This window comes from Erythrolamprus reginae, chromosome Z, assembly GCF_031021105.1.
Source record: "Erythrolamprus reginae isolate rEryReg1 chromosome Z, rEryReg1.hap1, whole genome shotgun sequence".
Classification (NCBI taxonomy): Eukaryota; Metazoa; Chordata; class Lepidosauria; order Squamata; family Dipsadidae; genus Erythrolamprus; species Erythrolamprus reginae.
Genome location: NC_091963.1, coordinates 46648932 through 46673483, shown reverse-complemented (window position 1 = coordinate 46673483; position 24552 = coordinate 46648932). Strand labels below are relative to the sequence as shown.

General features: G+C 39.2%; 1 protein-coding gene across 1 annotated transcript in view; it reads left to right on the top strand.

Moving 5' to 3' along the window:
• The window catches only part of HIBADH (3-hydroxyisobutyrate dehydrogenase), a 102258-nt gene that overhangs the window by 43841 nt on the left and 33865 nt on the right, over positions 1–24552 (top strand). The window contains exon 5 of the mRNA XM_070729401.1: positions 21718–21851. Within this exon, the coding sequence (XP_070585502.1) occupies positions 21718–21851 (134 nt within the window). The remainder of the gene's footprint in view (positions 1–21717; positions 21852–24552) is intronic.

Sequence of the window (24552 nt, the reverse complement as noted above, 5' to 3'; positions counted from 1 at the left end):
AAAAATGATTGAGGCAGAGATTGAGAGGAAAGAGAGAAAAACAAAAGAGAGAAGTGACTCTTGATTTAAAGCATATGATAAAAAGCACCTAAAGAATAAGAGAGAAAAAAACGCCAGCCCTCACCTGTTTTTGGAAAGAATAAGAGAGAAACCCCCCCCAGATCTCACCTGTTTTTGGAAATGGTTCAAATGTGTACACACACACAAGGGGGAGGGGAGAGACAGGGATGGAAAAAGAGAGAAGAGTGTCTTAGAGTGTCATTTTGTGTCCTTTTGGTTGGTGGTATGCCCCAGGATTTTGTAAATGTAAAAAATGTGCTGTGGCTCAAAAAAGGTTGAAAATCACTGCTGTACTCCACTTAACAGCCTGCACATTTGTTTAATTCATTGGAGAGAGCAGGGATGAAGGAGTCTCTGGTTAAGCTGCCTCCTTTAATGACTACTGAAATATACAACTTTTGGGCAGGCTTCATTACTGTCCCATTATCAAAGACTATCTGTAATGGTAAATAAATAGATTCAGGGAGGACTTCGTTAATATTTTTAGTCTACAGTGTCGTTTTGGAAGGTTTTATTTCTGAGCAGATGATTTGAAATTGAATTTGTTTGTTTGTTTGTTTATCGGATTTATATGCCACCCTTCTCCCCCTCTAATTAATACACCATCTTAATTGTTTTAGGCTTTTTAAAATTAAATACACCAATGTTACATTCTAAGGTCAGTAAAATGAGGATCCAGATTGTTGGGGGCATTACCCGACTGTAAACTGCTTAGAGAGGGCTGTAAAGCACTGTGCTTTATAAGTCTAACTCTATTCTTGTCAGCAATGTGTTTATATCTAAGTCCACATATACAATAAACCGACTCTGGGGCTTAGCAGCTCTAGTAAGATCATATATCACTTTGGGAAGATAGTATCATATTTTCTTTTTATATTTTTGTCTTCCAAGCACTCATTATAGAGACGTTACATTATTGTGGACTTTGACACTTCCATTCTGCTTTACCGATAAAGCTCACTGTTAAGCAGAAATAAATGAGATATTTTGATGAGTTAAAAAGTGAGTGCCACTGTCAGTGTGAGATTGGCTGAAGGAGCATTAATGGGGTACACTTGAGTAGTTGAATTTGCATAACAAGGCTCACTGAGCAGATTTGACAGGCATAGAGATTTGTCTCGCTAGAGATCTCCAGATGGACATGACCACAAAGCAGCTGGGTGGCATGTAGCTCAGCATGGTCAGTAACACCCAAGTTGTCAGCTGCCCCATTTAGTTGCAGAGCCTTGGCAGACCAGCTGGTGGCTTTTGACAGCCGATATCCCTGTTACTGCTGTTTGTACACTGCTTGTTGGTTACAGAACCTGCAGGGGAAACCAACAGAAGCCATAACACATTGCCTCTGAGGTTTGCTCAAGTACTTCAGAAATCTGTTTTGGTTCTGTTTTTACAGTGGAGATGACCTTCCAAAAATGCTTTTAATGCTTGAACAAAGATGAAGAAAACTTTTGTGCATGCTAAATATCACTTCTAATTTATTATAAATCTCTCATACTTTTAAAGAAATTCTGTCATTCTTGAAAGGGATTTCATTTGCTATTTAATTTTGAAAAACTGGACTATTTGCTTTTCTCATTTTTATGATGATGATATTTTCATGATTATAATGTTAAAGGCTTGGATATTTCTGCAGCTTGTAAATATAGGAGTAAAATTTTAATGAACATTGGACAAAATTATTTTTAAAATGCTATTTCTCTTCCTCCTCTTCTACCTCCTCCTCTTAGAAGCAATCATTTCCTCCTTTTTATTATGCAGAAGCAAACTGTACCAACAAATGTAAGACTAATTTAAGTGACTGAGTTTCCAGGTATATTTGAGATACTAAGATCCAGGAATCAAATGTATGTATTAAAATGGCAGAATTATATAGTAATATATACTATATATAGTATAGTAGTAGCTTTCTTCAATATCGTATTCTCAGATGTGTTGGGTGGACATTTGAGAGTCACAGTCCCAACAAATGTAAAGATCCATAATTTGTAGAATACTGTTTTGCCTTTCATCAATAGTGAAGATGTTTTTAAAATTTCTTTTGATAATTCTGCATGCTGATCTTATAAAACACTCGAATAAATGAGTAATAGAAGAGGAGGCATTAAGGTAGAAACTGTGGGTAACTATAAAAGTAGGAAGCTAAAGTAGGAGATTTCCATGAGAACAATGAATATATGAGTTTAAATATGTGAATCAACGCATAGAGATAATCACATATTAGTCCCCATTTTTACTTTGGAGTGCTTGAATTATAATCTGAGATTAGACTGAATTATTTGGTATAGGTCACTTCCTGGACCAGATACCAGTTATGGCTACTCAAGATCTCTGCAGAATCCATTAAGATGGTTTATCCCAGGCCAGTTTATCTAAGAGATCCAGGCAACTTCTGCAAGCGATTTGGCAGTTTCCCAACAATCTGCTAATATTTTTAATGGGCTGGAATTTCTGTTGGCTACTGTCACACCTCTTCTCCAGTACCCAACTTTAGATGGGTTAACCTGGTAAACAGTTGAGTGAGATAAATTATTCTCCTTCCTTAGCCAGATCTCTGTGATAGCAATAGCACTTAGATTTATATCCCGTTTTAGAGTCCTCTCTAAGTGGTTTACAGAGTCATCATATTACTCTCAATAATCTGGGTCTTCATTTTACCGACCTCGGAAGAATCAAGTCAACTTTGAGCCTGGGAGAATCGAAGGAATTGAACATTTAATATTGATACATATTTAATGTAAGTTGTCCAGAATTGTCTTGTGGCAAGACCAAGTGGAAACAAATTTAATAAATAAATAAATAAATAAAAATAACTAAATAAATGGGATATTTTGACCCATGAATTAATCCAGGATGATCACTTATTTCCTAGAGACTTAGAAAAAGTAATATTTTAAATTAGAAATTTATCATTTCTGCCACCTTGAAGGAAGGAAAATGCAACCTATTATATTTTTGTTATAACAACTGAGCTAGACTATCTCCCCATTTCCTTTCTTGCCATTAATTTCTTCAGTATTTGGTCCTGAACAATTATCTCCTTTTCTCTGTGATGCATCTTTAAAAGCCTCAGTGAAACAGTATTGAAGTCATTCCTGAAATGCACTGCAACTAATTAGCCAGTATAAGAAGGAAGATGTGAACCTAAAAAGCCTTATAACCCTGAACAAATTTCAATTCCAAATGTGGCATCTAAATTCAGAGAATTCAGAGAACTTCGTGTATTTAGCTTCTAATCGCTTTAGCTATATAAAAATTTCCATTCCTGTGGTATGATAATTAGGAAACATTTATGCCCTTTCTGGCAACAAGCACACCTATTGCTGGTATTTGCATAGCCTTGTTTTCTGACCAAATACATATTTTGTATTACTAACATAGTATGGACTTCTACTATATCTCTTGGGGGCCATGATGTCACATTCAGAATTGTGACATTTCATATGTAAATTAAGGTACCTATTTTGTATGTACAATTTAATGTCTTCTCAGCTTAAATTTTCACAGTAAACCAAAGGTATGTAATCAATGCTGCTTGGTCTAAGGGGCAGCTATTGCTGCATCGTTCTTTAATAGAACTTTCATAAGGTGGATCAGGGAGTTGTAGACCAAATAGGACTGGAGGACACTCGCCTATGACAGCACTTAAATAAACTCTTAGCAGCAGTGGAATGAATAGAGTAGAGTAGAATAGAATAGAATCAGGTGGAAGGGACCTTGGAGGTCTTCTAGTTCAATTCCCCACTTAGGCAAAAAACCCTACACCACTTCAGACAAATGGTTATCCAACATTTTAAAAACTTCCAGTGTTGGGGAATTCACAATTTCTGGAGGCAAGCTGTTCCACTGATTAATTGTTCTGACTGTCAGGAAGTTTCTCCTTAGTTCTAAGTTGCTTCTCTCCTTGATTAGTTTCCACCTGTAGCTGCTTGTCCTACCCTCAGGAGCTTTGGAGAATAGCTTGACTCCCTCTTCCTTATGGCAATCCCTAAGATCTTTGAATACTGCTGTCATGTCTCCCCTAATCCTTCTTTTCACTAAACTAGACATATCTAATTCTGCAACCGTCTTCATATATGCAGAAAAGAGCAACCAAAATGATTAGAGGACTAGAAACCAAGACTTATGAAGAGAGATTGCTGGAACTGGACATAGATAGCTTAGAGAAAAGAAGGGCCAGGGGGGACATGATAACAGTCTACAGGTACTCGAGGGGTTGCCACAGAGATGAGGGGGTCACGCTGTTTTCCAGGGCACCAGAGGGCCAGACGAGGAACACCGTAGCATCTAATATATAATTTCCATTGTTGATTTTTGTGTGATTTTGTGTTATTTCAACTTTGTACAGAAAAAAGTATTCAATGAGAATATTGTATTCATTCAAATCTAGGATAAGGTCCCTTTATTTTCTTGAGCAGTGTATTTTTCTAAGGTTTTTCTTGGCTTCTCTCTTGATTCTTTAACTCAGCCTTAGAGGCATGGGTTTCCTTGGGCTTGGAGAACTTTGTGCCCCTCTTACTGCCCTTCTCTGATCCAGACTTTATGACCTGGCAGGGTAATCAGCCATTTTGACAGCCTCGATTAACTAGCAACCAGGCAGAGTCAGATTAAGACCTGGGGTTATGCTTAGCAGGACTAAGCAGGGACCCCAAAATTCTGAGGCTTTACAGTTACAGTCTGTGCCGGGAATCCCACAGATTAGCTAGCTCACTCTCCAGCTATCTCCTCAGAATCGTTAATTAGGGGTGGCTAGATAGGACGGACCCAGAACAGCCATCTCCAAATTACTTCTGTGCGATGCACTACTTATGGGCGGCTAGCTGGGGCAGAACCAGGACAGCCAGCTCCGATAACAGGAGGAAGCAGGCTCCTTTGCAACCCGACTTAAGTAAGTGCCCAAATCTTCGCTCCTATATGAGCAGATCAGTGGCACTTTAAAAAGCACACTCAAAATGGTGGCAGTTGAGGCGCACTCTGTCAAAGGGTCTCCAATAGCTTGGAAAACAGTTAAAGCTCAAACAGTCTCGAACCTCTGTGCCAGAGCTGCTGTTATCAAAAGGGGCAAGAAAGTGAAAAATCCACTCTTAGGAAGTCAGGTATAAGCGCAACCTGTGAGGCAGTCTCCTATGACAGGAGAAGCTGTCAGTGCAGGAAATCCAATGTCAACGGTCAGCGGCCAGCCCGGTAGGTTGGAACTGCCATCCCCACCTTTCAAGTACAGTGATCCCTCGATTTTCGCGATCTCGATCTTCGCGAAACGCTATATCGCGATTTTTCCCACCCGATGACGTCACTCCCTTCCTTTCTCATCTTTCTTTCTCTCTTTCTCTCTCTTTCTTCTTCCTCTCTCACACTCTCTTCCTCCCTCTCTCATCTCTTTCTTTCCTTCTCTCTCTTTCTCTATCTCTCCCCCTCTTGCTGGCGGGCGAGCGGGGGCATCAGCGAGGAGCCGGGGTTTTCCCTTTGCGTGGGCGGCGGGGAAACCCCGATCTTTGTCTGCTCGCTGCTGTTGCCGCCGAGCAGATCAGCTGCTGGGCGGCCGCAGCAGCAGCGAGCAGACGAAGATCGGGGTTTCCCCGCCGCCCACGCAAAGGGGAAAGCCCGATTTGGCTCCTTGCTGCTGCCGCCGAGCAGATCAGCTGCTGGGCGGCCGCAGCAGCAGTGAGCAGACGAAGATCGGGGTTTCCCCGCCGCCCACGCAAACTCCACCATCTGCGCATGCGCGGCCATGGAAAAAGGGCGCGCATGCGCAGATGGTGTTTTTACTTCCGCAACCCTACATCGCGAAAAATCGATTATCGCGAGGGGTCTTGGAACGGAACCCTCGCGATAATCGAGGGATCACTGTAATTGCTGTTACTGAGCACTTGTCAAACCTGCATTTTTGAGAAATTGTCCACAGAAAACTTCAAGATCAAGAAATCGTAATCTTTAAGACCTTTTGCCACAGACTGACAGCTATCCCCAAAAGCATCTCTTTCAGGCTGGACTGAGTCAATAACTGGAGGCTGAAGGAGAGGCAAGGAGCCGTGGCTATAAAAATGATGACTCAGTCTCTACACATAAGAATAAGCTTGACACCCATTCCTGGCCTATTCTGCGATCCCGTTGGAGAACAGCAAGGTTCAGAGAGCACCAAGGACCCTTCACTTTGGGTTTTGCACAGCAGCTAACCAGGCTATTCATTGTCATGATAGCATCCATTTAACTATAGTTAGTGCAAAATAACTTACAGTGCTACATATTGAGATCACTTCAGCTGAAAAAATGTGTGGCACTTTTAATTTTAACTACAGTTAAAAAATAATCACTTTATCATACACTTTGTATTAGTGAGTAAGAATTCACAAACTATTATGTTCAAACAAATTAATTTGCAGTACCTACAATATATTGTGTTATTACTTAATTAAAATGCCATGTATCTATTTTTAGAGTTTGCCTTTACACATGTCATAATTTTAGATAAGAGAGATCAGCAGAAATGATCAGCAGAAGTGATAATTAATACAATATTCTGCTGGCAAGCTTTTGTTCTCTCTCCTGAGGTCAGTCATGTTGAGCTGAGATTAATAAGGTTGCTGTTTCATGCTGGTGGGTCATGGATTTAGCTTATGACTTATTTGTATAAGTATTCTATCAGAACCGTGACAAAGGATTAGCTTGGTTTTTAAAAATTCAATTCTTTAGTTTTTAATGGAAAAAGTTAGAAATCAATTGCTACTTTAGTTGACACTTGTTACTCCGGAGGGTGTGCAAAACAGATGGGTAAAAGTTCCAGTTTTTCATGATTTAATATACTGGCTGAATAATGAGTGCTGCTTCCCATAGCAATCAAATTGCCATTTAATACTGTTATCCTAAATCCATGACCCACCAGCATGAAACAGCAACCTTATTAATCTCAGCTCAACATGACTGACCTCAGGAGAGAGAACAAAAGGCATTATCACTCATGTTTAAGTGCCCACACCCATAATTCAATGCCTGGGGAGGGCAAAAACAGCTCCTTCTGCCCCTCCCCTTCCTGGGTGGCCCTCTGGAGTCCAGAAACGGCCTGTTTCCCAACATCTGGTGGGCCCAGTAGGCTCGTGTTTCACCCTCCCCAGGTTCCAAAGGCTTCCCTGGAGCTGGGGGAGGGTAAAAACACCCTTCTCCATCCCCCTGGAGGTCTCTGGAAGCAAAAAATGCCCTTCCAGAGCCTCTGTGTGAGCCAAAAATCAGGGGGCTGGCACACACATGCACGTTGGAGCTGAGCTAGGGCAATGACTCGCATGCTAGCAGATATGGCTCCGAGTGCCACCTGTGGCACCCGTGCCATAGGTTCGCCATCACTGCACTATACAATACAATAGGACCCATTGTAATAGCATTATGGAGATAAAATCTTTGAGAGTTAGGGAGATTTTGAAATTACCATATATCATATTGGATGGCACAAAGACTGTTCTGTGTTTACCTGATATAAAGTATTAAGATATTTAAGGAGCTGTAACATATATCTGTAATTTCAAAAGCTATAGGTGAACATGGAACTTTAGCTTTAGCCATTAATCCCTGTACTGAATTATCCCATTAACTTTGTATATCATAATGGAATGCTAATTTCATGCCTCTGGAAAATAAATAATCAGAATTGACACCTGCCTGATCTTATGGATTGTCTATTTATACAGGTTGTCCTCGACCTACAACCATTTCCTAAGTGACCATCTTTCACACTTACAGCCATTGCAGCAGCCCTATGATCATGTAATCAAAATTTAGACATTTGGCAGCTGGTGTGTATCTATGATAGTTGTAGTGTGCTTGGATCAAATAATCACCTTTTGCAACTTTTGCAACTTCAGACAAGCAAAGTCAGTAGAAAAGTCAGTGTAACTTAACAGGTTAGCGATGAAAATTGTGGTTCCTCGTTGCTGAATGAGGACTGCTTTTATAGAATAGAATTGATTGGACACACAAGGAATTTGTCTTGGTGCATATGCTCTCAGTGTACATAAAAGAAAAGATGCATTTGTCAAGAATCATGAGGTACAACACTTAATGATTATAGGGGGTCAAATAAGCAATGAGGAAACAATCAACATGAATAAAAACCTTATAAGGATACAAGCAACAAGTTACAGTGATACAGTCATAAGTGGGAGGAGATGGGTGATAGGAATGATGAGAAAAAATTAGTACTGTAGTAGTAGTAGTAGTAGTGCAAACTTAGTAAATAGTTTTGTCAGTGTTGGGGGAATTATTTGTTTAGAAGAATGATGACGTTCAGGAAAAATTAGTAAATATAATCCAAATTGGAGCTCGATATTATTACAATTTAGGGTGCTATTTTTGCATTAAAAACCTGTATTGCTGCAGAAACAAATCTCCTTTTGAATAAAAAATATTGAAGCAAGTGCATCATAGTAGATGTTGCTTCCAGAAGTGTTGCATTGCAATTATGTTACCAGGATAGCCATGATTTATTTAATGCCCAAATAACTAATATGTTCCAGGTTTTCACATAATTTTGAATTTTTATGCTCTATTTTTTAACTTCTTTTTTCAAAAACCAGAATTTTAGTTTTGACATACTGCAGTTGATTTGTAATAATTTCTTGGTAATATTTAACTAGTGGATCAAGTAGGCATTTGAAGCTCAGTCCAATAGGTGAAAGAAAAATAGTACCACCCACTTATAGCAAGGGGCACAGTTTATGTGATTTATATACATGTGGCTTCATACTGAAGTTACTTCTAATGACAACAATAAATTAACAGTCTTAATTGGGTGGGTTTTTTTTATATAGATGGACGGATTTTGGAAAACGTTTATTTTTTTGGAAGTCAAATAATATGACTAAATTTTATAGAGGTTTTTAGTTATTTGAAATATGCCTTCATTGTATGATTCAGTATCAAAAATTATCTGAAGAAAAGTTACAGATTTAAAATTTGTATTTACTCCTTCTAGAGATAAATTACTAACTCCATATGCAACTGTTTCTCCATAAGGAAATGCAAACTACCATCAGATATTACTTTGCCACTAGAGGTCAGTCTTTAGTAATCAACCTTTAAAGAACCAGAACTGTCAAAAAAAAGCTAATAAATTACACAGTGGACTTTCCTAATTATGAATTCCTACTTAATCACTCAGTGACAAGTTAAGTGAGGCAGTTGTCCCATGTACTTTGCATATATAGTTATGCTCATATATTATTATATTTCTTTAGAGGTGGGTCTTCAATCATAGAGTAGGTCATTACCAAAGACTTTCTTATCTAGTCATAATTACTTATTATGGGAAATAATTAACTTTGTTACCCTCTTAATTCTGTTCCCAGGAAGTGCAGCATCTACCCTGATCAACAAACTAGATTTTTCATAATGAAACATTTTATATAAAAGAGACTTTTTGACTATGTAATAATCTATATATAAACTAAAAACATCGGTATTTTTTAAAAAAAACCTGCAATGTGATACATTGAAATGATAGATTGGATTTCAAATGGGGAATCCTAACTTGAATTTTTCAATATTGTGATTAAAATTAACGTGTAAAGATACAAGCTTACATATTTTGGGGCATAAAAACTGTTTTCTTTGTAAAATAAAATAGAGCTTAAGCATTTCCATTTAGAAAAATACAATTTTAATTTGACAAGTAATCTTATGTAAGCATCTGTGAATAAATTTTTTTACAACCCTTTGGTAATACACATAATGTTAAGGTTGTTCAATGTTAAGGCTGCTTAATTGGATTCAGAGCCATGCAAAATAGTGTAAAAGTCAATTAAAAAAAACAATTAGTGAACAGTTACAGTACATTGACCACTGCAGTTGCTTACAAGGTAGATGTTAAGGCCGCTCCCTAAACTAATGAAAGCTTTGGATAAACAAGTACTTACAATTTTTGCATATTTTAAGTGAATAACATCACCTCTGAATTCATTGGAAAACCATGCTACTGATCATGTTCACAAGTTGAAGAACAAGCTATTTGATGAAATACAGCTCTCAAAAGCCTTTCTTCAATAGACAACAAACCATTCCTCCTCTGTAATTCATTGGCTAAGGAGGAAAGAGTAAGGCATGTCAGAATGAGTATCAGAAATGGGAAAGGTCTTCAAAACTTGTGAAAAGCAGTATAAGGCCAGGCTATTCCTATTTGCATGAGTTGTACCATGAATGTTGTTTTGCCTGGTCCTCAAAGTTGCAGTTCTCCTATAGTCAGAATGTTCCAAACGTGGGCTCTTGGCAGCCTGCCCACATGCACTTCAATTCCCCCACCTGCCTATATCCTACCTACCTTTGAAGAGTGTTTGGAGACTTCATATTGCCCAGAATACAGCCGTGTGAGCTGTCATGGGTGTACCTCAGTACACCAATATAACATCTACGCTCCGCAAGCTACACTGGCTTCCTATTAATCTCTGAGCACAATTCAAGGTGTTAAAACCCTATATGGCTCAGGGCCAGACTGTTTATGGACCGTCTTCTGCCACATACCTCCCAGAGACCTATAAAAACACACAGAGTTGACCTCCTCCAGGTCCCATCGACGAAGCAATGCAGGTTGGCGGGGCCATGGCGGAGGGCCTTCTCTGTTGTTGCCCCAGCTCTATGGAACCAACTCCCCCCCAAGGTCCATATTGCTCCCACCCTATTGGCTTTTGTAAGGCCACGAAGACCTGGCTTTGCCCGCAGGCCTGGGACCCATAAATTTAACAATTATCATGGCTGTACTGTATGAATGTTATGTATGCATGTTGATAAATTAGTTATTATATTTTTAATTAAGATTTTATAGTTTAGTTTATATATTTTGTCAGCTGGAGCAACAGAGTAGGTTAGGTGGCTGAAAAAGCAGAGATTGAGTGAATTGATGAGTGGGGGAATTGAAGTTTAAGTAAGATGATAGGGCAAGAGAAGCATGAGGCCCTTGCTAATAATAGCCAGGTCCAGGCCTAACAGTCACAACCAAGATAGAAACATAGAAGATTGACGGCAGAAAAAAACCTCATGGTCCATTTAGTTTGCCCTTATACTATTTTCTGTATTTTATCTTAGGATGGATATATGTTTATCCCAGGCATGTTTTAATTCAGTTACTGTGGATTTACCAACCACGTTTGCTGTATTACCTAACCTTCCATTGCTTAGTGTTGAAGTCATGTGATGTTTTACCTCATCACTTTGCAATAGTCCCAATTAGAGGTGTTAGGTAAGGACAACCTGGATTTAAATTGTAACTTTTTTTCCTATCAGTTTCACTTTCAGAAACTGTTACTAAATCCTTGAAGTATTTTGTAGAGCTAAAGTAATTTGTACGTAAAGTAAGTGCTACTGAAAACAAATATTAAAGCTAATGACATGCATATATATCTAGTCATTGGATATTTCTAGATGACTGCATATGTTTGTTAAATATTTTTGTATAGCCAGCATTATTTTCTAATGTTTAGCTTGAGAATTAAAAAAGAAATTCTGCTAATCTTGGAAAATATTTGGTTTATTACATGTTTTTGGAACTCTGAAATATAGTCCAGTTCCATGATTTGTAATTTGAGTATTAAAACAATAAGTGTCAGAATTCAGTTTTTATTGTAGGATCAACTTCCAACATTGGGCAATACAAAGGAGTACAGTTCTAAAATAGCATATCATTCTAGTCCAGACAGTTTTTCCTTTACTAGTCAAAATAATATATCCAGTTCTTTTGGCTTTCCTTACTGTATCTAGTAAGTTTTCAAGTGCTACAATTTTTTCCCCATTATCTGACATGGCAAGGATAGAGTATGTTACCTTATAAATTAGCCTTTTATTAATGTGGTGATGAGTAATATATATTATACTTTTGCCAGTTTTCTTTTGTACTAATCTGGATTTTAGAACAAAGGTGAGGAGTTGATTCTTCTGCTGAATTATTATTTTTGGCTGATATTAATTTTAGAATTTTTCATCCCCTAGATGTTTTCTGTCTACAGAGATTAAGATGCAACTAACTTCCTGTGCAGCTTTATTGGCTTCCCTTTCTACACCCCCCCACACTTATGTTCATAGCCAAGTTCAAATACTTAAACTCTTACAACCACTCATCACCTTATTTTGAAACATAAATCCTTACATTCTTGTTTCTCATGCATCAGGCAGCTTTCTCCCATGAGTACTACATGAATGACAAGTTTTATGTTTTATTAAGGCTTACAATATGGTGTGATGATTGCAAGGCAAATTCCCCAATTCTTTGAAGTGTCTCATAATAATCCTAGATTCTTCCCCTCCCCCTGAGAGTAGAAAAATATACTGGAAAAGTATAAAATAGGATTTTACATTTATGCAGCTTCTAGGGATTCTGCAGAACTGTTTTTGTAATTTCCTATTTGAGCTACCTATTGTAAAATGGTAATCCAAATCTTATATAAATTATTCTTGGAAAATACAATACAGCGAATGGTGGACTTAAAGTAATACAGTATATCCCAGAATTTTTACTTAGAAAATCAGCAATGAAATTTGGCTATGCTTTACCTGGTAGGCTTTTTACATCTGGACACAAAACCTTTGTGACATAGAAGCCTATCATCATTGAAAAGCTGGTGTTTTACGGTGGTAATTATATAATGGAATAGAATAGATATTGACCAGAATTTCAAGAGGAGCACCCATATTGCTAATACAGTGGAACCCCGACATAAGAGCTGCTCTACTTAAGAGCAACTCGAGATAAGAGCTGGGAGGGGAGAGATATTTTTGTTCTACTTACAAGCCCAAATTCGAGATACAAGCGCCAAGGAGCTGTCTCCTGAAGCCAAACGCTAACTTCCGCGTTCGGCTTCAGGAGACAGCTGCGAAGCGTCGCGCGTGTTTTAAAAGGTTGCAGCCGGCCTGGGGGGCTCGGGGGGGTGCTTGCAGCTTTCTTTCTTGCTCTTTTTCTTTCTCTCTTTTACCTTCCATTCCTCTATTGCTTCTTTTCTTTCTCCTTCCCACCTTCTTCCCTCCCTCCCTCCCTTCACTCATTCCTCTCTTACTCTCCCCTTTCATAAGTTTCCTTGCTTCCTTCCTCTGTTCCTGTCCCTTCCCTCTTTCCTTCCTTCCTTCCCACCCTCCGTCCATTCATTCACCCATTCCTCTCTTGATCGCTTAAAGCCGGTCCCTGGTGCAAAAAGGGTTGGGGACCTCTGTCCTACAGGATTGGGTGGCAGAGAAGTTGAACATATGTAAATTTAAAAGTTTAAGAAAGTTTACAAGTTAAGTGAAAGAAACTTCATTATTCATTTATATGTACATGTACATTTCTTCATTAAAAACATGTCTTTCTGCATAATTTAGACTAACTTTGTGAGTTTTTTGAGGGCTGGAACCAATTAAAATTATTTACATTAATTCCTATGGGGAAAAGTCGTTCGAGATAAGAGCTGCTCGACTTAAGAGCCCAGGTCCGGAACGAATTAAACTCGTATCTCGAGGTACCACTGTACAGTAGAACTCCGACTTACGAGACTAATTGGTTCCGGAAGGAGGCTCGTAAGTCGGGACGCTCGTATGACGAAACATTGTTTCCCATAGGAAACAATGTAAAGTCAATTAATCCGTGCAACAACAAAAAAAACCCGCTGCCGCCGAATGCGGAAGTTAGCGTTCAGCACGCGGGTGTTTTAAAACGTCGCAGCCGGCCTGGGGGGCTCGGGGGCTTGCCCCCGAGCCCCCCAGGCCAGCTGTGACGTTTTAAAACACGCGCGCCGCTTCGCAGCTGTCTCCTGAAGCCGAACGCTAACTTCCGCGTTCGGCTTCAGGAGACAGCTACGAAGCGGCGCGGGTGTTTTAAAAGGTTGCAGCTGGCCTGGGGGGTTCGGGGGGAAGCCCCCGAGCCCCCCAGGCCGGCTGCAACGTTTTAAAACACGCGCGCCGCTTCGCAGCTGTCTCCTGAAGCCGAACAATAACTTCCGCGTTCGGCTTCAGGAGACAGCTGCGAAGCGGGGCGCGTGTTTTAAAAGGTCACAGCCGGCCTGGGGGGCTTGCCAGCACCCCCCCGAGCCCCCCAGGCCGGCTGCAACCTTTTAAAACACGCGGGATACGAGCGCCAAGGAGCTGTCTCCTGAAGCCGAACGCGGAAGTTAGCGTTCGGCTTCAGGAGACAGCTCCTTGGCGCTCGTATCCCGAATGTGAGCTCGGGAGGCGAACAAAAATGTCGCTCCCCTCCCAGCTCTTATCTCGAGTAGCTCGTAAGTAGAGCTGCTCGTATGTCGAGGTTCCACTGTAGTAGGAGTTTTTAAAATAGAAAATACACTGCTCAAAAAAATAAAGGGAACACTTAATAAACAGAATATAACTTCAAGTAAATCAAACTTCTGTGAAATCAAACTGTCCATTTAGGAAGCAACACTGATTGACAGTCAATTTCACATGCTGTTGTGCAAATGGAATAGTTGTGCAAATGAAATATTCAATAAGAATATTTCAATCATTAAATCTAGGATGTGTTATTTGAGTGTTCCCTTTATTTTTTGAGCAGTATATATTGATGCTATTATTACAGCAAAGAATTTATATGTCTACATTATCATGCTTCAGCACCTGTCAGGGGATTTATGCATAATATATGTCATATGCACAAACTTACATATAACATTCTCTCTCTTTTTTTGCATTTGATACTTTTATGCAAATGTTTATTTTCCATAGATCTTAGTGGTGACACAGTCTTAATTTGATTCAGGTCATTATTGGTAAGGAAATCATTCCGAAGGTATGAGCACAAAGAAAGAATTGATCATATAATAGAAGATTTTATGATCTCTAAGGAGGAAATCTATTTCATTTCTTGATTAATTTTGATAATTATCCCTTTTAATGGAGAATGTTATGAATATTTTAATTTAAATATATCATATTGTACTTATAGGGGGAAATAATCAATATATTATCTTTTAAAAATGCCTGAATTGAAAGGAGATTGAGACACAAGTACTTTTGAAAATTAGGAACCATTTTGGAAGTCTGATGTTCGCTGTTCTTATATGAGATTTAATTAAATTTGCTTGCACAGCATAGCTCCTTAGACATCTTCTCCATATGGATAGATCTGAAGCCAGAATAGCTCAGTGTTTACAGTGCTCTGTTGCTCTTTCAGCAAAAGTTGGGCCATTGTGATACTTATCTGAATTCAAACAAGGCTAATTAAAAGAGCTGCTGACAGTTGTTGTGATCTGACGTTGACTGGAGCTTGATGGTCATTATGGGTAAATAATGAACCAAGCCTGCAAATGTAGCAGCTGCCAACGTGGGATGGAACAGTTATTGCTACCCAATTTAAAGATCTATTGACTGCTTCTCTTTTTTCTCTATAGATCTGCAGAAATCTAATACTGTCTAATGTTGCGTTTTGTCACTGCAGGTCTTGTATACTACAATTTTCTTCTTTGAATATTTAACTTACTCAATTGTAAGCTTTCAGAATTTATTTTTTATGATTGGAAACATACTTATTTTTCCTATGAGAAAGATTTGATCAACAGTTATATCAAAATCATCAATTTTGATATAATGGAAATATTCAAATGGCTACTTTTTTCTCTATATATAATTCCAGCACTGTTTTAGAGGAATATAAATATGTCCCACTGATAACTAATTGCAATAACTAGTGACTTTTTTTAATGATATGACCACATATTTCCATTTTTTTCCTTTACAGTTTTGGGCATAATAGTGAAGTGAAAAATGTTATAATCTGCAAGCCTGCTTGTCAGTACTGAGAAACTTCTGTGATGTTCACTAAAAATACATAATCACTTTGTCATGTTTTCCGATGTCCCATTAGCAAGCAAGCAGCAAGGCTACAGTAAAGAAAATAGGAAGAAAGCGACTATAATCATTGATGAATCTACATTTGTTAAAAGAACTCTAGATTTAAAAAGTTATCCTAGAAATGTAAAAGTCTCACTGTACCGTCATATTTATGCCTGCAGGGCTTAGTGAGGGTATGCAACATTTATTTCAGCTGTCATTATTAATAGTAACACACATTATATGTAATGTAAAAAGCACAGTACATAAAACAGCAAAATTAGAATTCTTGCTGAGAAGAAGTGATCTCAAATATGTCCCCAAAACCCAAACTTTTTCCTCAGAAATAACGATGAAAAATTATTCATTTAAGAGACTTTCTTTTTCTGAGGAAAATTAACTTCGATTTTATTGTTGGGAGAACCATCATTTTTGTATATGTGGGAAAAAATAAATTTGCATATACCCAGAGGAGAATGAGCATAAGCTGCTGGTTCTCTTTCTGTGTGAAACCACCATACATTAACAAGAGGTTATGTTGTGCTACTTTACATTAAACTAAATCACCTCTGAAACATGTGTAGCGCCATTCATCTGTGTCACCAAAACCCGAGAGAGTAGCTGGAATCGACTTTGAAACCGAAACAGTGATTACTTACAAATCCAACATGGCATGCTCTAAACCGATTGTGCACGGCAATCTTTTCTGAGAAAAGACAACTAATTGAACATGATAAAGTGTAAAGTTAATTAACACTCTTAAATTTGTTGATTACTTTTCACAGGATTATATTGTTCTTTTGGGTAGCAGCTTTCTGTCCCAGCTGTCACCTTTTAAGCTGAATGTCTTTGGTGAACAATAGAGACACCATAACAAGTCGCAAATGGTCCCTTTGACAGCAGACCCTATGAGTCTGCATCTGTAGAAAATGATTAAAACAATTGCATTTTAAAGGTAGTTCACACAGCAGCCTGGTCCCCTTAGCTCTTTATCTCATTTTAGAATAGACTGTTTAAATCATTTAACCATATATTAGTACATGTTAGTGCATTTAATGATTTAATGGAAGAATGAAAAAATGTTTCCATCATGTTTTGCAGCATGCTTCTTTTCAGCAGAAAATGTATAGCATCACACATTTAAATCTAATCTAAAAAACCCTTTATGAATATATGTTACAGTTTAATTATGTATAATGAAGGATCAGACCTGGACTACATTACATATTAATTTGTCAAGCATAATACTAAATATTTTATTTCAGTGTTTATGATTCATTTTATTTCCTTGTGCAAAATATTTGTATAAGTAATGACATAATTGCAATTTCACTTAGAAAGGAGCATTTTAATAAACTGTTTGCAAAAATGTTACAACTATAATACTTTGTCTTGATTCCACAAGCATAGCAAAGAGAACTTACACAATCCTTTTTGTAATATTGGAAAGAATTGAAATTGAAATCCAATTTTTGATTTCCCCCCCCCCCCCCATAACAAATGTATGGTCAAAACTAGATTAAAACATTAAGTTTGTAGTCCAATTCAAAAGAGGCCAATGGATATTGCCTTCCCAAGAAAAGCATTTAGGTAGAATTTAATGTATGCAACTCCTTTTTTAAAAAATTAAAATTAATATAGATCTCAATATGACTTAAGATTGGATCAGGAAGTCATTTCAGTTTATTTTTAATGTGGACTTTTGTTTAAAAAATATCTAAGCAATTTGCCATTATTAATTTTGGCAAGTTCACTTGTTTCTAAAACTAGCTAAAAACTTGACACGTTAATTTTAAATACAATTTAATAGTTCTTTAAAAATTTCTGCTTTATGTTCCTGAGAATTTTTCAAAGTCCACATATCATTTGTTGGAGATATTTATTATTATTTATTTATTTATTCGATTTTTATGCCGCCCCTCTCGACTCAGGGCGGCTTACAACATGTTAGCAACAGCACTTTTTAACAGAGCCAGCATATTGCCCCCACAATCCGGGTCCTCATTTTACCCACCTCGGAAGGATGGAAGGCTGAGTAAACCTTGAGCCGGTGATAAGATTTGAACCACTGACCTACAGATCTACAGCCTGCTACTGAGGTTGGCTGAAGAGAGAGCAAAACTTATCCTCAGGAGAGTGTTTTCCATAAGAAAAATGGAAGACTTCCTATCTTATATTGTATACAAGAATTGTCTTTGGGTTCTACTTGGCTTGCTGTAAGACTGTCCCTTTCCATTCAGTTTCTGTGATTTTTGTGCTATTTTTTCTCTGACTGCTAGATAGACAAACGAGCAGTCTTTTGGAGGAGGTGAAATAGGGGGGAAGGGGAGTAGAATTACCAACTTAACGAAAGACCAGTATATTAGTGTTTTTACAGTTAAGTAGAGACTTAGAAACCAATAACATTTACTCTACAGTTTGATTAATTACTCTCTCTATATATTCTATCATGATATGCCTAGAATTTTATTTATTTCTTCCTGTCTGTGTCACGTATATTAAAAAGTAAATGTTTCCCATTATCTTTAAAATGAATTCAAGAATTTTATTATGGCAGCATCTTCATAAAGCAAATACAATTACCAGATAACATGGAAGAGGGTGAATAATCTGATATCAGATTATTATATCAAGGGCTAGGCAAAACGAGCTTAGATATGGGCATGGAAAATCACTGATTGTATTTGATAGCTCCATCTCTTATGATCAGTATTTGATAGCTCCATCTCTTATGATCAGTATTTGATAGCTCCATCTCTTATGATCAGAAAATGATCAGTGTCTATAGAGAAAATGTACTGTATGGAGAATTGGAAAAGTCTGCATTCTGATGAGCAGAGCTGAATGATGTGGGTTTTTTTTTTTATGTTTGATTGCTTGGGAAGAGGAAAGATTAAGATTGCAGATTTCCAAATTTCCTCCATTTCCAGTCCCACTCAGGGTATTCATTTCCCTCTTGATAGCATGCCATAACTAAAAATACTGCAGCCACTGAACTTGAGATAAGTTTGTAGCAAGATCTATAATACAGAATCAGTATATAGATGTGCAGTATAAAGATAAATTTGAAGTTTAAATGCTGCATCTTCATCAAATAGCAGACCCTGTGATGGGCTTCCTTTAAAATTCTAGAAATTGCAGACTACTGTATTACTGGTATCAGGCTTCATTCACCCAGATGATTACTTGAATGTGAAGATAAGCAAGAGGAGATTCAAGTATACAGTTCTTTGATAAACTAGTTTTATTACTGATAACTAGGAATGCCTTAATTAGAGCCGGAAATTGCCAACTATAAGACTCAAGCCATATCTGATTGTCTATCTCCAGGTTCCTATCATAGATGGATTCTGTGTGCCCCAGCAGACTGAGAGCTGTTCAGTTGACAATTGTGCACTGTTATGGTAGCAGACCTATCTCCCCTTTTCATCTGACCGTATTTCTTCTCACACTCCGTTGTCAGGTTAAGGATTGCTTGAAAGAGGTTGGCCAACACTTTGAAGTAGAACAATGCCTTTGGCAGTAAGTAATTAAATAACATCTAGATTCAGAATGATTAGAGAAGTTCCATGCAGATTTGTGAATTTTGGTGATTTAATAATACTGTGGATACATCAAAAACCTTATTTTCTATCCTTATTTAAGTTGCTAGGACCCAGGGAATTTGTGGGAAAGCAATCATTTGATGAGTACAAAGACATTTATTTCATTTCTGAGACTAAAAAACTATTTCCTAATCTATAGATATTCTAATACTTTTTTTTGTGCTGACTATTGAAAATTTAAGGGATGCGGTGGCTCAGTGGCTAAGATGCTGAGCTTGTCGATCAGAAGGTTGGCAGTTTATTGGTTCATATCCCTAGCGCCATGTAACAAAATGAGCTCCCATTATTTTTCCCAGCTTCTGCCAACCTAGCAGGTCAAAAGCACGTTAAAAATGCAAGTAGGGATCACTTTCATCGAAAGGTAACACCACTCCATGCACCTTCAGCATTTAGTCATGCTGGCCACATGACCACGGACACATCTTTGTACAGTGCTTATTCTTCAGCTTAGGAGATGAGCACCGCCCCTAGAGGTGGAAGTGACTAGCACACATCTGCAGGGGAACCTTTACCTTTATAGAAAATGTGTTCTTCATCTTGGATCCAGTTTATAAACATTATTCTTTTTATCTTATTAGTATTTTCCTTCTCTTCTAAAAAGCTCAACAAATAATGCACAACTTTGCTCTATTTCCAAATAACTTTTCAGATAGGTAGAATGAGCATCAGATTAACTAATGAATTATATTTCTTAGTGGAATTTGAAGTTAGATTTCCTCACTTCATTTATATTTCTGTTACTATGCAGCCTGGCAATTGGGAAACATTTCTTGTAAAAATACTGTAGGACAGACCAGTGTAATATCTTACTATCTCTGCCTGACATTGCCTAAATTGGATAGAAGGGCTTTTTCCTGGCTTAGTAGCAAATGAGATGAACTGAGCTGAGAGAATTAAACCCGTTGCATAGCAGCAGCAAGAGCATCTTTCCACTTGGCATAGAAGTGGGGTAGTCAAGAAACTACTTCAGCAATTCTAAACGGATGGGGCAGAACCTTCCTAATCCTAAGCATTTATACCTCTGGTTATTTTTCTTTTTCACCATGACATGCAATCAAACACTAATTGTAGTTTGAATACATTCTTTTCATTGTGAAAATTTGCCTTGAGTTTATTTGAGGCCTCCAATTTGGTAAGGAAAAAGGTAAAACTTGGAAATTCCTATAAAACAAGATACTTTTTAAAAAATGCTGTATTTGTGCCAACTTGAAAGATAAAGTATGCTAGACAGATGGGAAAGTAACTTGTCAATATTTTTTCTTCTTCCATTCAATCATGTCCAAATCTCAGAGACTGCCTGGACCAGTCCTTGAGGTTTTTTTGGCAATATTTTTCAGAAGTGGTTTACCTTGTCCCCTTCCTAGGGCTGAGAGAAAGTGACTGGCCCAAGATCACCCAGCTGGCTTTGTCCCTAGGTGGTATTTGAACTCATGAATACTAACCTGGCCCTTTTCAAAATATTAACCAGCTGAAAACTATTGTCACATCTGTTTTGTCTTTATAGATATATAATGACTCTCTGGGAAAAAAAATTAAAAATGTAATTGGAAATGCCATTTATAATATTTAATATTAGAGAGCTTCTGTTACCTTCTAACTCATATTGGTAAAAAAGTTCAGGGTACAACATTAGTAGCAAATGCCATTTAACAATGTCTTATAAAAAAGAGAATATGTGAATAAACTCTTCTGTTAAACAGTGGCATTAAGTGCTGTTAAATGACTGTCAGTGGACTACTGTTACCTGCTATTAGATGACAGTCTACTGTGACAGTCATCTAATTTTAAGTTAGTCACAAATAACTCACTAGTGCATTTTTTTCATCTGAAATGGAAATTCTGAAGTCTTTGACTATTTTCAATATCTGCAGTAATGTGCATATATGTGTGTGTATGCATATATACATATGTATACATGTATTTGTGTGTGTGTGTGTGTGTGTGTGTGTGTGTGTATATATATATATATATATATATATATATATATATATATATAGAGAGAGAGAGAGAGAGAGAGAGAGAGAGAGAGAGAGAGAGAGAGAGAACATTATACTACTAAAAGAAATATATATATATATAGTTGTGAGCCTCAGAGAACTCAAAAGATTAATATCTAAGTAAATACATACAGGACAGGACTGGAAAAGGTAGTGGGAAGAAATGTTTAATTTCATTCCTATACAGATGATAAGCACAAAGGAAGTTTCAAATGGAAGTGATGTGAAAAGAAGCTTAAAAATCATTAATGACTATGTTATTCTTAATTTAATGGTAGGTGTTGGAGCTGCTCGTGCAGGAAATCTTACCTTCATGGTCGGGGGAGTAGAGCAGGAATTTGATGCTGCAAAAGAGCTGCTCACATGTATGGGTTCCAATGTGGTCTATTGTGGAGAAGTTGGAACTGGACAGGTAAATGCAGATAATTCCTAGGCATGTTATAAGCTTTAGTGTCTCCTCCCTTTCATGTTGCATTAATGTGCTTCATAAGCCAAAGATACCTTCCAAACTTATTGAAATTTACTTTCATAGTGAAATTCTTCATTAAACTGGTAATTAATTGACATTTGTTCTATCCTCTCTCCACTTCCAGTAAGATATACTACTGTAGCCCTGTTTAAAATGCCATCTTATCTGAAGCATAGGTAAGAAAACTGAAACTTTCCTTGTGAGTTTGTAGGGCTCACATGCAAATTTCATATACAAAATGCAGTTTTGCATTTTCTTGCAGACATTTTTGTCTTTTTCAGTGTGCTGCAGGCAAGTATCATATTGTTTTTCTTTCAGTTGTACAGTATTTGTGATTTAGTTGTTTAGAAGGTAGGTATGTAGACGTGGTATTCTAGAAGTTTGATTGTAACTATTCAAATCAACTACTCAAACCCATCAAATTGTTTGTGTTAAAATTAGTGTGCAGCAACCTTTGCATATCACCCATCTGTATTCTGAATGTTAACGTATCAATTATTTTGTTTAGATTTATTGAAAAGCATCTTTACACTATTTCTAAATGAATAAGAAAACACAGGAAAGTCCTAAAGTACCTCTTAAATCAAATCAAAGTGATTTGTCTTCATAGAAAGTCTCCATCTTCTTTGGCAACCTGAAAAAATATAAAATGAAAAATAAACCAAGTTACCAAAACATATCTAAAATGCACACTTTCTGCCTTTCTTAGTCTCTTTTATTATATACAATTGAACTCATTTCATCAAATCTCTTGATGTTCTCAACTCCTTGGGTTTTCAATAGGAAGGAAATTTGTAGCCCAAGGCCACATGCAGCATCAAATTGTGTGAGGGTGAGGGGTGGGGTGGGGTGTCTGCCTGTTTTCTCCTAGAATACTATTCTATTGTTTAAAATCTGGTAGAAAATAAGTTTGAAATCTTGTGTATGTATCTGCTTTGCATTATCATGCTGCTGCTCTGATGTCTTTGTCCCCCCCAAAACATTTTAAACATAGTCATAATAACCAAAAAATATCTACCCCAACTTAGTTTATGAATACAGTGATCCCTCGAGTTTCGCGATCTCGAGTTTCGCGAAACGCTATATCGCGAGTTTTCTACCCGGAAGTAACACCACCATCTGCACGCATGCGTAGATGGTGGAGTTTGCATTACCGCCGGGCAGATCAGCTGCTAGGCGGCCAAAGGAACCTTCCCTGGGTCTTCCCGCCGGCATGGGGGGCTTCCTAGCACCCCCCGAACCCCCAACCCGGGTTTGGGGGGGTGCTAGGAAGCCCCCCATGCCGGGGGAGACCTTTTAAAACACCCGTGCCGCTTCCCAGCTGAGTCCTGAAGCCAAGCGCAGAAGTTCGCCTTTGGCGCTTGGCTTCAGGACTCAGCTGGGAAGGGCGCGGCTGTTTGAAAAGGTGGCAGTCGGCCTGGGGGGCTTCCCAGTACCCCCCCCCAACCCTGTCTCCTGCCGCCGGTTTAGCCAGGAGAGGAGCGGCAAAGTGACTTGGAGGAATGGGAAACTCAAACCGCCCAGTTTCAGCTTTCCATTCCTCCACGTCACTTCGCCGCTCCTTCTGGCTGGTGGGGGGGGGGAGTTAGGAAGGTTCTACTTCTCCCCCCCAGCCAAAAACTCAAAGCCTGTCTCCTGCCACACAGTTTAGCCAGGAGAGCAGCGGCGAAGTGACTTGAAGGAATGGGAAACTCAAACCGCCCGGTTTCAGCTTTCCATTCCTCCACGTCACTTTGCCGGGGGAATCTGGGAGGGAAGATGACGCGCCGGCAGCACAGGGGCGAGGGGTGGGAGGCAAAGCTCTGCGGGTACAGCCCCTTTCGGCCAAGCCTCCCCCCCCCCCGCCAAGCAGCCAGGGAAGCCGAGCCGGGCGTGGAACATCGGCGCGGGAGGCAGGAGACGATCGGGCGACCGGAGCAGCAGCGCCGCCGCCGCCACGCCCGGCTCGGCTTCCCTGGCTGCGTGGCCGGGGAGGCTTGGCTGAAAGTGGCTGGAGCCGCAGAGCTTTGCCTCCCCCCCCCCTGTGCCGCCCGCGCGTCATCTTCCCTCCCAGACAAAAAGGCCACCCTTCGGCTCTGCAGTTTCAGTGGGGTTTCCCCGTTGCCCAGGGATTCCTGAACACACCACAGCCACCTCCGTTCGGGCGAAGGAATCCCTGGGCAACGGGGAAACCCCACTGAAACCGGGCGGGTTAAGCCTCCTTCGGCGACTGCGGAACTGCTTGCTGTCAACTTTGCACTGGGCAAAGAACTCTTCACCTCCCGCCAGGCACGGACGAAAGGCGTGGAAGTCTATTGTAGCAGCTGCTACAGCGGAGACATTTTGGGGGGGAGGCAGGAGGCAGGAGATCTGGCCCTTCACTTGCCCTCCCAGCAAAAGGCAAAGCCGCGCAGCTCCCCAGCCGCCAAAGGAGGCTTAACCCCACCCCTCTGTCCCACCCATCGCCCGTGGCCGGCAGAAAAGCGGGGATAGGCAGGAGGAGGTTATGCCGACCACGGGCGATGAGTGGGACAGAGGGGTGGGGTAAAGCCTCCTTTGGCGGCTGGGGAGCTGCGCGGCTTTGCCTTTTGCTGGGAGGGCAAGTGAAGGGCCAGATCTCCTGCCTCCTGCCTCCCCCCCCCCAATGTCTCCGCTGTAGCAGCTG